The sequence below is a fragment of the Cololabis saira genome, chromosome 1 (assembly GCF_033807715.1).
Source record: "Cololabis saira isolate AMF1-May2022 chromosome 1, fColSai1.1, whole genome shotgun sequence".
Lineage (NCBI taxonomy): Eukaryota > Metazoa > Chordata > Actinopteri > Beloniformes > Belonidae > Cololabis > Cololabis saira.
Genome location: NC_084587.1, coordinates 53,368,843 through 53,382,729, shown reverse-complemented (window position 1 = coordinate 53,382,729; position 13,887 = coordinate 53,368,843). Strand labels below are relative to the sequence as shown.

The 13,887-nt window shown below is 42.2% G+C and overlaps 1 protein-coding gene across 1 annotated transcript; it reads right to left on the bottom strand.

The window, feature by feature from the left end:
• Positions 1-4,878: 4,878 nt before the first annotated feature.
• Positions 4,879-13,484, bottom strand: LOC133443459 (uncharacterized). Its single transcript, XM_061720689.1, has 2 exons — positions 13,310-13,484; positions 4,879-5,171 (listed from the first exon to the last, which is right to left on the bottom strand). Exons 1-2 carry the CDS (start codon positions 13,482-13,484, stop codon positions 4,879-4,881), a joined length of 468 nt encoding a protein of 155 aa, XP_061576673.1.
• Between the last annotated feature and the right edge of the window lie 403 nt (positions 13,485-13,887).

Sequence of the window (13,887 nt, the reverse complement as noted above, 5' to 3'; positions counted from 1 at the left end):
CGACACAATTCTGCCAGTCCATGCCGTTCTCACTGAAAAAGTTATCCATGCAGCGGAAACATTCCTGAGCCGTAGTCCGTGTTGGTAGCTCTCGACAAAACAGTATGTCTTCGTGCAAACTACTGTCCCAGCGATAGCGAACAAAAACCAGCAGCAGTGCAGCATTCGTGACATCAGTGGACTCGTCAAGTTGCAAAGAAAAAAATGGGCTACTTTTTACTCTTTCGATGAGTTGTTGCTGTATGTCTGAGGCCATGTCCACGATACGGTGACTCAGTGTCGTTTGAGAGTGGGATGGTCAGAAACTTTTTTGCAGCGGCCTCTCCGATCATCTCACGGCACATATCAACAGCACAAGGCAGAACCAACTCCTCTGCTATGGTGAAAGCTTTCTTCCTCTGTGCCACACGTCTGGCAACGAGGTAGCTAGCTTTCAATGCACATTTAGAGGTACCAGTCAGTGACACGATAGATTTTTTCTGCATCTGCAACCCATCTTCTCTTCTCTTGAAAAATTCCACCGGCTTTCCCACAAGCGTGGGATGCTTGGTCTCTAGATGCCGCTGTAGTTTTGAGGGCTTCAGTGCTTCGTTGGATAGAGTTAATCCACACTCCACACACTGGGCTCTCGGCACCGCCGCGCTACCTCCGTTTACGAAGCCGTACTTGATGAAGTCCGGATTGTACTTGCGCATGAATTTATTTTTGGTGGGGTTGTCGTCTTAATTTTTCCGTTTTAGGAATTTCTCCATCGTGTTGGCGTATGTTGCACTGGAAAATAAAGGATAAATGATCAGGCCAGTGATACAAACCAGAGCTTTTAGTTATCTTTTTAAATCACATTTTACATCAACACTTCTTTGCAAACTGTTAAGTTTAAACCATATTTTAAATCATATCTGTAAACTGCACACTTAAGTTACTTTAGGTTTAACCTGCAGTACACAAATGGTAAAATACATTCAAACCAAAATCTTAATAAAGCTACAAAATAATATAGCCTACAAGCAACAAACAATTTCTTATTGGCTCATTACCTTCACTAAGTCTTGTGAAAATTAACTTTATCTCAGGGAAATTCACCTTTTTAATACAAAAACTGCTACATACATAGTAACTAATCAATTAACATGAACAAATATGGTCTTTGCCTTAACGAAATGTAATAAAATACATTCACTCGTGCATGTCAGTATTGAGTAATTCCACAAGATGGCGGCAAACGCACGTGTTTACTCTTGAACACAAAGAAAATATACTTTTTAACTTAATAAAACATCACAAAAATATTCTCCTCAAAGCTAAAACATATTAAGAAATTATTGAGTACCAGTTCCACCGTTAAACTAATTTAAAACATACCTGGAAAATAAAGGATCCCACTGCGCTCACTCTCCCCCGTTGCTGGGCGCAGACCACAATCCTTGATCCTGGCGGATCCAAGCCGAGTCTGAGCGCAGACCAAGTAAAAACGATCCCTTATCCTGGCGGATTTAAACCTATTTTGTGCAAAATAAAGGATCTTAAAATAATAAAGGATAAAGCAGCTAGATCAGTGTCCGAGGTAAATAGAACGTGCCGCAGCATTATTCTCCTCTTTTATAGAGCTCCCCCGTCTTCTTCCTCTGCTGGGTTCCCTCCTCCACCGGCTGGCAGTCAGTAACAGCGCCACCACATGGTCGGGATGCAGTCCCGCGGCCCCCGCGGCCCAAACGTAGAAAACTGAATTCTTTTCGCGGCCCACTAGGGGGCGCTCGCGGCCCACACTTGGGCCGCGGCCCTATGGTTAAGAATCACTGGTATAGAGACTGGGTAACGGGTGATATTGTTGAACAGTGAAAACAGTGACTTGGTGTTGCCTGCGTTTGAACAGATTATGCTGAAGTAGTAGTTTGATTTGGATTTAGCAATACAGTCCCGGTAATGCATAAGATGATCTTTCTACTTTTCTCTGTGAACAGACAGACCAGTTTTACAGTGAAGCCGCTCGAGCTGCCTGCCTTTGGCTTTCATGAGCCGAAGGTCAGGCGTAAACCAGGGAGCAGAAAGGGTGAAAGAAACAGATCTGGTTTATAGCGGAGCGAGAGAGTCGAGAATATCATGGAGTCCTGTATTGTAGTGTGAAACCAGCTGTTCAGGGGTGGTTAAGGGCTGGTTCTGGGCTAGAGCCAGACTTAGCACCAGTTATTTGGTTTTACACAGCCTAAGCACCGGCTCCTGGCTCTCAAAACTGGTGCTACAGGAGAACCGACTTTTTGCTGGGCCAGCGCAAAGAACCAGTTTCGTCGGGGGCTACGTGCTTACATCAAGGGCTGGGGGCGGGGCTGGGGACGGTGTTACTGAACAACCAAAGCAGAATAAACACGGAAGAGCGCCGTTTTTAAACAACGGAGCATTGAAGACGGCGGTTAAGTTAGCAGACTCTTTTATTATTACATCAATTTATTTAATAATGGATGTAAAACAGAAGCAGCAGTGGTCTACGGTACAATCCATCAACAGTAACGTCGGCGGGCTCCGTGCCCGCCTATGGAGCGGCAGCCTCGTCCGAGCCCGCGGGGAAGCGTTCCAGCCCTGGGACGCTTGGACGCGAGGCTGCCGCTCCATCGGCGGGCTCCGTGCCCGCCAATGGAGTGCAGCCTCGCGTCTGAGCCCGCTCCCAGCCCGTCCCCGCGGGCCGGGAATTTTTATTAAATAAATGGATGTCATAATAAAAGAGTCTGCTAACTTAACCGCCGTCTTCAACGCTCTATCCATTTATTTAATCAAAATTCCTGGCCCGCTGGGACGGGGACGGGGACTGGGACAGGCGCCGTACGCCGTAGGCTCTGCGTCGATTTAACGCGGAACCGGCAGTCAGCCAGAAATTCCGAAATTTTCAGAGCAAATTTCTTAACAGGCGTTATTTGGATAAACTGAGCCCAGGTTGGGGATCTTAAAGGTTACTTTACCTGAAAAAATATTAAAACTTAATAAAGTGCCATATTAACAGCTCTACAGCTGAAATTAAAACAGCTTTTGGCTCTCAGCTTCCTGATCAGGGTGGGGATGAAAACGAGGGGGAGTGGTGACGTGATGACGTGGCTCTCTGGCCAGCTGCTGGCTAGCACCAGCTTGTGTTAAAGCAAACGGTTCTTACTTAGAACCAACCCCGAACCGGCTCTAGCACCAGCACTAGCACCAGCCCTGGAACCAGCTTGGTGTAAAAGGGGTATTAGTGGTGGACAGAGTGAGATCGATGTTGAATGAGAGGAGGAAATGGTCGGTGATGGGGAATTCAGCTGCAGCACAGTCAGTAGGGGTGACCAGAGCAGCAGATTAAATCCAAGATGTGTCCCTTGGAGTGTGTGGGGAAGTGGGTGTGCTGCTGAAATCCAGAGCTCTCAAGACATGATGTAAAGTCTCTGGTGAAAGGATGGTTTATATTGTCCATGGGTATGTTAAAATCTCCCAGCAATATAGTGTTTGGTGAGAGAGTGGAAAGGTGTGTGAGAAAAGCAGCAAAGTCATTTAAGAACTCGCCATTTGGTTTTGGGGGGCGGTAAAGGGTTGCAATGATTGTGGGAATAGGTCCAGACAGTTGACATACAGTGGATTCAAAGGAGCTGAAGGCAGGGACAGACAGCGGCGAGACTTTCAACGTATCGTGGTAAAATATGGCAAGACCTCCTCCTCGGCCGGAACAAAGGGATTGACAGATGTAAACAAACCCCGGAGGAGTTGAGTCATTGAGTTGGGAAAAGTCATTGGGCTGTTGCCATGTCTCAGTTAGACAGATGAAATCAAACTTACGGTTGCTGAGGAGATCCTGGATGAGATGCCCCTTGCTTGTGAGTGAGTGGATGTTTAGCAGACCGAAGTTGACAGTGGCGGTGCTAGCCGACCAGGCTAGGCTGGCTAGGACGCTGTGGTTGGCAGCTCAGCCAGTGTAAAGTTGGGAGCGCGAGAGTTGGACCAGATGGACTTGATTGGGTTCGAGGAATCCTCTCGGAAGCACCGGCGGGACCCCCGGTGGATGTATCTCTGCTTGGGCAGAAAGGCGATGTCCGGGTGGAGGTGTAGTCCAGTCGGGGAGGCTCGTGCAGGTGGAAGCGCAGTCTCAGGAGCTCCACCGTTGAGTATTGAAGCAGTCCAGTCACGGGCTGGCGAGCGAGCAACAGGAGAATCCAAGCAAGCACGGACCAGATGTAGATCCCGTCAGACCACATTGTTGGTGTGGACTTGGGCAACGCGAGGTGAGCAGGTCCTGGTGGGGCTCGGTAGCCGCCGGAGCAGAGCAGGTGAGCAAGCATTGCAAACACAGCCACGTAGGAGTGACAATCGAGCCGTTTAACTGTTACGAGTAGGTAGTGAGGACTTTTACCCGAGTGACCACAGATGCACAGTCAGGTGTGGGTCGTGAGACAGTGAAAAGACGTTTAGATAAGTTTAAAAGTGCCGGTGAGCAGCAGCAGCCAGTCGCGCCAGCGTTCACTCATCCGCCATTTTTTTTGTATGGCGGATGAGTGATGAAAATATTTTTCACTATTGTTCTTCCTCCAATTATTATCATTATTAATATCTTTCTTCATGTCAAATTTACAGAATTTAAAACTTGAAAATCTTTTTGTACATAAATATATATGTAAAACAAACGGCTGAAAGATGGAAGATGCAGGGAACCCAGGTTATAAAAACTAACTATACTAGTGTATGTTTAAGATCTTATTTTGCTCATGTTAGATGTTGACTATTAATTATTAGTACAAAAGGTGGAAAACTATTAATTGAGGGAATCGTGTTCTGCTTTAGCAGCTATTAATAAGATTGATGGAAGCAGCTCTTTAGTTGTGTTGGAGGTGGCTCTTAAAAGAGCCATTGTGGTCCAGGGGAGACGGTCTAAGCTCTCTCCCCGCGGATGCGGCGGGCCAGCTGGATGTCTTTGGGCATGATGGTGACCCTCTTGGCGTGGATGGCGCACAGATTAGTGTCCTCGAACAGCCCCACCAGGTAAGCCTCGCTGGCCTCCTGCAGGGCCATGACGGCGGAGCTCTGGAAGCGCAGGTCGGTCTTGAAGTCCTGAGCGATTTCTCTCACCAGCCGCTGGAAGGGCAGCTTGCGGATCAGCAGCTCTGTGGACTTCTGGTAGCGGCGGATCTCCCTCAGAGCTCCCTCCAGCAGGGAAAGCTTTTCTGAATCAAGCGTCAAAGCTCCAACAAAGCCTTGATCTGTCGTCACTCGACTGCAGATTCTTGTAAAATCCGCTTTAAAATAGCCCCAAATCAAATTAACTTTTAAAATGTATGAAATAACCCAATTTTATTTGTGAAATGGACCCTCGTTCAGTCGAAACCACACCTATTGTACGGATTCGTGGGTTAAACCAACATTCACACCAAACAACGGCCCTTTTCAGGGCCACCCACTCCAACCGTTAGAGCTCATATACCTCTGTACTGTAATACTTTTATATTTTAATACTTATCACATCGGGATATGATGATCTTTAATAAACATTAAACGCCCACTATGAACATACAAACTTTGTTCCTTCCCAACTGCTCACTGGCAGCACTTGTGTAACTTAGGCCCAATCCCAATTCAACTTCACTCGCCCTTCTTTTCTCCACTCGCACTTCTTTTCTTCCCTAACCCCTAAAAAAGAAGGGGGAGATTTTAGGGCACTTGAAATCTAGGGCACTTGGCCCGGGTGCCTGTCCCAATTCTCCCCCTACCCCTCGTTTTCATCCCTACCCTGATCAGGAAGCAGAGAGCCAAAAGCTGTTTTAATTTCAGCTGTAGCGTAGCGCTGTTATGGCACTTTATTAAGTTTTAATATTTTTTCATGTATAAAGGTAACCTTTAAGATCCGCAACCGGGGCTCAGTTTATCCAAATAACGCCTGTTGAGAAATTTGCTCCGAAATTTTAAGATTTCTGTCTGCCGGCTCCGGAGCTTGGGTCCGCGTTAAATCAACGCACAGCCTACGGCGTAGGGTACGGCGTACGGCGCGCGTCGCCGCGTACATCGACGCAGAGCTTAAGGCGTAGGTTACGTAACCTACGCCTTAAGCTCTGCTTTGGTGTAACGCGGAACCATAAATCCCTTTATTCTGGCGTGATCTTCGGCAACTTTGTCTGAAAGTGTGTAAATTACCCAGATAACAGCTGTATTACTTTGTGGTTTCTGAAAACTATTATATCAGAAACATCCAAAACAAATCTGACGGGTCACAGGATTATTTCTCTCTATTTCTCTGAGACGAGTCTGCCTGTTTGCCTTTGGTCGGCGAGTCAAATCGACACAGAGCCTACGGCGTAGCTTACGTAGCCTACGGCGTAGCTTACGTACCCTACGGCGTAACCTAACAGCCTTTACTCCGGCGCGATCTTAGCGAACAACGGACAAAAAAGGGATTATGTACATTCACTGAGTGAATATTATGAAAGTAAAATATTGGTTTGCAAAAAGAAATTTAATCAAAACGCATTTTTATGCAGAAACTAACTCAAAATATTGATTTCATTCACAAAAAAATAAGAAATGTCCGCCATGTTTTTTTTTTGATTCAGTACGCAAATGACGACGAAAAGCATTCTGGGAAATTTTCATACCCCCTCGCTCGGCAACTGAGCATCTGAAATCCCTCGATCCGTAGGGGCTATTCTCAGCCCCTAGCCCTTGTTATGCCCCCTCCCCCTAGTTGAAAAGAGGAATTGGGACACCACTACCTTCACGGGAACGCGCAAAAGTTAGGGTTAGTGAAAAAAACGAGGGCGAGGGGTTCAATTGGGACGCAGCCTTAAACACACGAGACCTGCAGGGTAGAAAGATACTGGGCCCTGCAGCGGCGAGTCCAACTCCACAAACCATGACTGACTTTCTCGTTTGAACCAGCAGTCCCTGGTTACGATGAGTTTAGCACAAAGTTTGATCAGCATGTCGACCAAACACCGCCGGTTCTCATTTCAGTCCATTTCCACTTTCTCCACATCCTGTTCAGTCTGGTGCTTTACATCTGCTGATTAAAGTATTTACTATTTACTGATCTGCGTGAGGAGCACAATGTCATTAAAACAGAAACTGCTTTGATGTAATGGTCCAAACATCACATAAAACTGGAAAACGAATAAAAGTCAAATAAGAGTAAATAAAAAAGAATTAGGAGGGCGTGCAGGTGTTGCACCCTGGAAATATTTCATTTAGATTATTAGAGTTTTTCAAGTGTTGGATAAATACACAGAGCATTTTATTCATTGATTTAATGTTTTTTCTTTGTCCACGCAATGAGGGTTTATGTCACTGAGTAGCGGGAAAAGAGAAGAAAAGAGACTGTAACGTAACGGTCGGTTGTGTGTCGATACCCAGCTGCTCCAGAGAGAACCGTAAAAACAAATACCTGCAGCGTGGGGCAAATAAAGTTGCAAAACAGAAGACGGAACACACGATTAAAGTATTGTGAATAAAATACATATAAGATAAACATACTAGGTGTGTTAAAAGCAGCAGCTTCGACAGCGGCTGTGCTGCATCACCTCCCCGTCTGCCGCCGTCCAATCACCGACATGCTGAACAACCTGTCTCGACCAATCACAGAGGAGCGACGGCGCAGCGCGGTTTGCCTGCAGCTACATAAAATCAGCCTCTCTGACCGAAGCACTTCATTCGTTTCTGAAGAAGGAAACATGCCTGAACCCGCCAAGTCCGCGCCCAAGAAGGGCTCCAAGAAAGCGTGTAGAAGAAGATTAACAACTTTAAAGTTGTTAATCTGAGCAAATGTCCAGTAGATCCATGAATGATATGAATGTAATTTAAGAGTAGTGGTTAGAAAATGTGTGTTTTAGGCTATTTAGGCGTTCATGCGTTTTCTTTATTAGTTTGTGCTTTATTTCTTCATAACCCTCCATCAAAAGATGTTGCTAATTTGGTGTGAAGCAATTTATCTGTTGTAAAATCAGTGAATCCGTGATCGATCTCATGGTCTCTTGAAGAAATCTGTAGATTTGCATTTACCTGAGTTACTGACACCTGGCTGAACAAAGCCGCGCCTGCTGAGCTGGTTTGGTCTTTGTGAAATGGATGAATCCAGGATGAACTGATGGCGAGATGTGAAGCCTGGATTTATCTTTTTAACCTGGATTTCTGAATCCTACTTTAGTGAAACAGCCCTCTGGTTTCTCCCAGAGTGCTGTCACCCACGGCTTTGTCATCATGCAGAATGCTGCGCTGTGAAGCGTCTGAAACGTCTCCAGGTGTCACCAAACAGTGTGGAAAATGTGTGAAGAAACTTGATGTAGAGATACAAAAGCTGTGTTGGTTCATGAAGTAAGAACAAAAAATGAAGAGTATTTATGCTCAATAAAATCCAGACATTTACTGCATAAATGGAATAATGAAAGGTATATCATACCAACACTCAGCCAAACATAAAATAACAATAAAATAACAAGTGGATATGAGTCATTTTTGACCCATATTGTGCATTAGAAAGGTAGTGACTCAAAAAAGGGGTTTTATTCAAAAATAAAGATATTTCATGGTTAGAAACAAGTGAATTGAGGTATAGCTTGAAGCAGTGGTGTAGTTTATGTCAGGGGTTCTTAACCTTTCTGACCTTGGGGCCCAATTTTTTCAGTACAGAGTGGCCCGGGGCCCATTAAATATTAACACTGTATAGCAGGGATATTCAACTTTAAGAGGTCCATTTAGAGAAAATTTACTCAAGCGAAGGTCCAGAACATCATAATATATATATATATATATATATATATATATATATATATATATATATATATATATATATATATATATATATATATATATATGTATGTATGTGTGTGTGTGTGTGTGTGTGTGTGTATATATATTCAAGTAGCCTCATAGTTGTATCAACATCTGCATCTGACTGTTATATTAAAAAAAGTACATATTTGCCAATTAACATGTTTAACTTGAATTAAACATATTTTTTTCTCTTAAAAATAAAGTCGATTTTATTTTATTTTTCAAATGCTATCTTATTTTATTTCTCTACCAGCAGTTTGAATTTCCCCTTTTCTTTGTTAATTGTCTCAACACATTTTTATACTAAATTAATATAAACACATCTTAACAATTTAAGGTTCAGGTTCAGGTTCTCATATGCATGTGGAGGTGCTCATTGATGAGCCTGAAACGATATTTAGTTTTAATTATGTTCACTGTGGAGAAAGCTGCCTCACAGCTGTATCTGGACCCAAACATGTTTTAATATGCTCAGCTTATTTTTCTGTGACTTCAGTTCAGACTTGAGTGGATATGTTTGATGAAAAACTTTGTGTTTTGTTTCAGTGGCGTTTCACTTTCGCACTTTGAACGCCACGGTCTCTGAACGTATGAGACACTGGTTTTGTCCCAGTGGGAAGACTGAACAGGATGAATTTGTCCATTCCGGGTTGCATATTTAAAAATACAGCGAGGACAAAACTTAGTTTGATTTTACTTTAAGTTATTTACATTAATAAGTTGTCAGGACTCAGTGTGTCGGGTTCATCCGAGCCTGATCAGCTGCGACGGGCACAGCCCGCACCGCAGCTCTCTGGTCGCGCTGCAGCAGTTACTTTCTGATGCTTTTTCGAAAGCCCGAACAGTCCAGTCCAGCAGACACGACAGCCCACGCATCTACATCTACCATCCTTCAGCAGTAACGACGGAGCCGCCGCCCGAGCGGCACCGACCTCCCCGGCCGTGGGGACGCGCCGGGATAAATGATCATGCCGCGCTCGCTCTGGGCGCAGACCCAATTAATCGATCCCTAATCCTGGCGGATCTAAACCTACTCTGTGCAAAATGAAGGATTTTTTCTGTAAAGACACACCATTTCTCTTACTATTACACGTACAGCTAGCTGAGTGTCTTCTTCTCCTCATTTGGTTGGGAGTTGCTATGCAGTCCCGCGGCCCTCGCGGCCCACACGTACAAAACTGAATTTCTTTTGGCGGCCCACTAGATGGCGCTCGCGGCCCAAGTGTGGGCCGCGGCCCTATGGTTAAGAATCACTGGTTTATGTGATACGCAGGTTTACGCCGTATACCCACTAGAAAATGTCCATGGTTTGCGTTTACCCAGTGGTCCGTGACGGTACTGCAGGTGATCCGTGGAAAAGCTAAAGTAAATATAAAATAATTTCTGTTTACGTTCATTGCAAAATGTCCCAGTTAAAATCAGTAGGAGGGTAAGCAGTTGTGTTTCGTGCTATTTTGTTCAGTTTAAACGATACAGAACAGCTCGGAAAAGAAACTGCGTATGAGCCACAGATAAGTAATAATGTAGTAAGTACAGTTAATTTAGGTAAAAAGGTAAATATATGTAGATAAAGGTTTTATTTAAACTTTATCCAGAACACAGAATATGTTAGCCATCAGAGTATTTAAGAGTTCAAAAGTGATCTCACTGATAGCCCTTCAAGTTTAAAGTCCTGTTTTTCTCACCGTGTTTAGGCCTTTGTGTCGTTACCTTCTCTCCAGCTTGCTGTCCACCAGCCCAGTGATGGATCAGCTGTTTTGTTTGCTTCAGAGTGTGAAAAAGTATGGATATTTTATCTTTTTGAACCTTACTTTGTTCAGGTGAAGTTTATTTGTTAAATATTTGGTTTTGTCTGGTTTGAAGCCAATTTAAGGTGTTTTCTTGTTCATTTAAAATGTGTTCATTGTTACTACTACTGATGAGCCTAAGTTATTATTATTGTTCATTCATTGATTGTTACAAGTATTGTGATGCATACAATAAATTAACAAAAAAATAGGTATTTTTTTATTTATTTATTTATTATTTTTTTATTCATATGCACAATGATAACACAGTAATTATTTTAACATACAAGGACAAATAATTGTGCAGGAGAGGAAAAGAAGCCAGAGGGGCTTATAAAAAATCCTCCCCCTCAATAAAAAATCACAAAAACAAATCAATCAATAGAAAAAGAATAGAAAGGAAAAAAGAAAAGGTAAAAGAAACAAAGAAAAACACAATAAACACAAACAAAAATATCCATAAAATGGCAATTTCATTTCAATAAGAATAGCCTATTAATTTAGCCTACATAAGAGATTCCCCACCAAGCTGGTCAAACATTTTTAAGGATGATGAAACTTAAGAGACCGATCTAAAGAGTTCCAGAGTTGCGGGCCATGAAATTTGATAAAGGATTTGTGACTGCAGGTAAAAGACAAAGAGGTAAATGAAAGTTCTTCCACCTCTAACTGAATAAGAATGAATATCTGATGATAACAGAAAAACATTATGAAAAGTGCCTGGAATGTCTTGTTTGAAATGAATGAACTTAAACATAAACAGGCATGTTTAAAACATATTAATAGAAAACATTGATAATAATTTAAATTTGCTAAATAAGGGTGCAGAAGGTGCTTGATGAGTAGAATATGAAATCATTCTCAAAAATCTTTTCTGAATAAAAAATAATTGGTTAAGGTACGAAGAATAAGAATTGCCCCAAACAATGTTGCAATATGTCAAGTATGGATAAATTAGACTATAATATAATATCATGAGACAGGACTGATTAACTAAGAAAGAAACTCTTCTAATAATACCATAGGACTTCATCATTTTTTTGCATACATACTCAATATGTTTTCCCCAGGACAATCTTTCATCCACTAGTACACCAATACATTTTACACATGAAATTTGTTGGATTTCAATATTATTCATTTGGAGCTTTAAATCCTGCTCAGGAAAAAATGTGTTTTTGTTTCTAAAAAGAATATAATTTGATTTATTTATATTCAAGGAAAGCTTGTTCGTCTGGTATGACTTTATTAATCCCCAAATGGAAATGTTTATTCAGAGGTTTGTCATTACATGAACAAAAAAAGCTTTGAATCTGAATCCCATTCACTAAAGCTCAGCCTACAGTATAAATGTTAAAGACCAGTTATATCAACATGTTAGGAGGCAGCATCAGAAACAAGGTGGTGATGGTGCTTATGAGGTGTTGGACTGGTGGGATGGATGAGTTTGGACACTATACCCACTACAAAAAAGTAGACTACACCACTGCCTTGAAGACTAAATTATGAAATTAATTTATTGCAAAGATATCCTTCGTCTGGTGTTAGCTTTCTGTTACCATCTCCGATGTTAACGGGTCTGTTTTGACCCGTGTTTTAAATCATCTCTAAAATACACTAAAATAAATTATCCATCATCCAATTTGTTTCTCATCTCTTGGTTACATTGTTAGGCTTCCTTATCCATGAAAATATTGGTTTTAATATTTTTGGTGTGGGAACTCTGGGCCTTTTTTTGTCAGTATAGCCCTTGATTTCAATTTTAAAAACTGGCAAAATGAGCCTCAAGAGAATCATATGAATAAATAAAAGGTTGTTGTGTTACCTGGCTATTACTGAGGGGTATTAGAACACATCTCTTAAATAAATTTGTTTCATTTATTTTTTCATTTTAATATTATTAACTATAGTAACATCTATGGTGTTATGGGTCAATTTCGACCCATATACATTTACCTAAAGGAAATGGAAAAAAAGTATTTTTTCAACAATAGAACTTTAAAAAATTGTCACAAGTGATATTGTGACCCTGCAGGCCAGTAGTCAAATCAAGGACGACACGTTTTCCTTGGTTCTCCTCAGGGATGCCACTCGCAGCTTTGCCTGTGTAAATCAGTAGCTGTTTTTGGCATCGCAGGCTGCCCAGATTTTTATGCCGTTCTTCCCTGGCTTACTGGGTATGTATTGCCGGAAGGGGCATTTTTCTGGGAAAGGGAGAAGAAGTTCATCCACTGTCACCTCTGGCCCTGGGTTGAACATCAGTGGAAGGAGCTTCACCCATTTCTCCCTGACATCCCTGATGGGGGCAAGCTTGTCAGATCTTGCTCTGGTATTCCTGTTGTCAAATCTGAGGACTCGTGATATCATTCGAAAGGTCTGAAGTGACATTGTTGCCCGGAAAATATTTCTGCCTGTCGATGCATCCCAGAGATCAGTGGATTCATTACAGGATCTGTACACTCCAGCAAGAAGAAGAACACCAATATAAGCATCCAGGCATTCCTCATCCACTTCTTTCCACATGTCGCCATGGACTTCTTTCCCCTTGAAGATTTGTCATAGCAATTATGACTCTTTTTATTGACAATGGCATAAATAAAAAATGTTTTGATATCACTGACTATTGTCACAGCAAACATTGTGATTCCAGGGGTCTTTTTGATGACATTTTCAGCAGCCATGTACATACTGAGGTACTGAGCTCCAAAGTATCTTTCCATTTTTGGACTTGAATTTTTCAGCAGGAGAAGCTTCAGCACCAGTGACCTCCTCGTCAGATTCACCAGATGTGTCAGTATCTTCTGGATGATACTCCACATCGTCTTCCTCCTCAGAATCCTGCTCCTCTGCATCACTACGCTGCTCATTGTCGTCTCTATCATTTTCACCAAAAATATAGTCCAGAACTTGGCTTACTGTAAATCTTCTTCTCATCTTTGCATGCTGCAAACTGGAGATGTGCACTCTACAAGTGAAATGAGTGAATTGACCTACATGGCTGGACATGCCCGAATTTATTTGCTTTTGTTTATGTGCAGGTAAACTGGAAGACAAAAATCCAAAATGAGAATCTACTGAAGCTCACATGACTGGGAGAGGAGCTGGCTGTCTGACAGTGCACTTATGATTTCAGTTTTGGCTCTAATTATTGCTTTATAAGCATAATTTTATAACCGGGTCGAAACCGACCCTAACCCCACAAAGGTAACAATTTCAACCAGAGCATTTTATAATTTAGTGACAACATTTTTTTTTTATATTATTTTATTGAAATAGAGGTTCCTGACAAAGTCAAAAAGCATTGATGCAATAAACAAATTTTTGGTGGTAGTTTTAT

What these genes read in the sequence shown, in the direction of transcription:
- LOC133443459 (XM_061720689.1), bottom strand. Translation starts at nt 13,484, where the DNA reads ATGAGAAGAAGATTTACAGTAAGCCAAGTTCTGGACTATATTTTTGGT. An exon ending in ATCTGACGAGGAGGTCACTG is followed by an intron (nt 5,172 to 13,309) that starts GTGCTGAAGCTT and finishes CGCTTGATTCAG; the next exon opens with AAAAGCTTTCCCTGCTGGAG.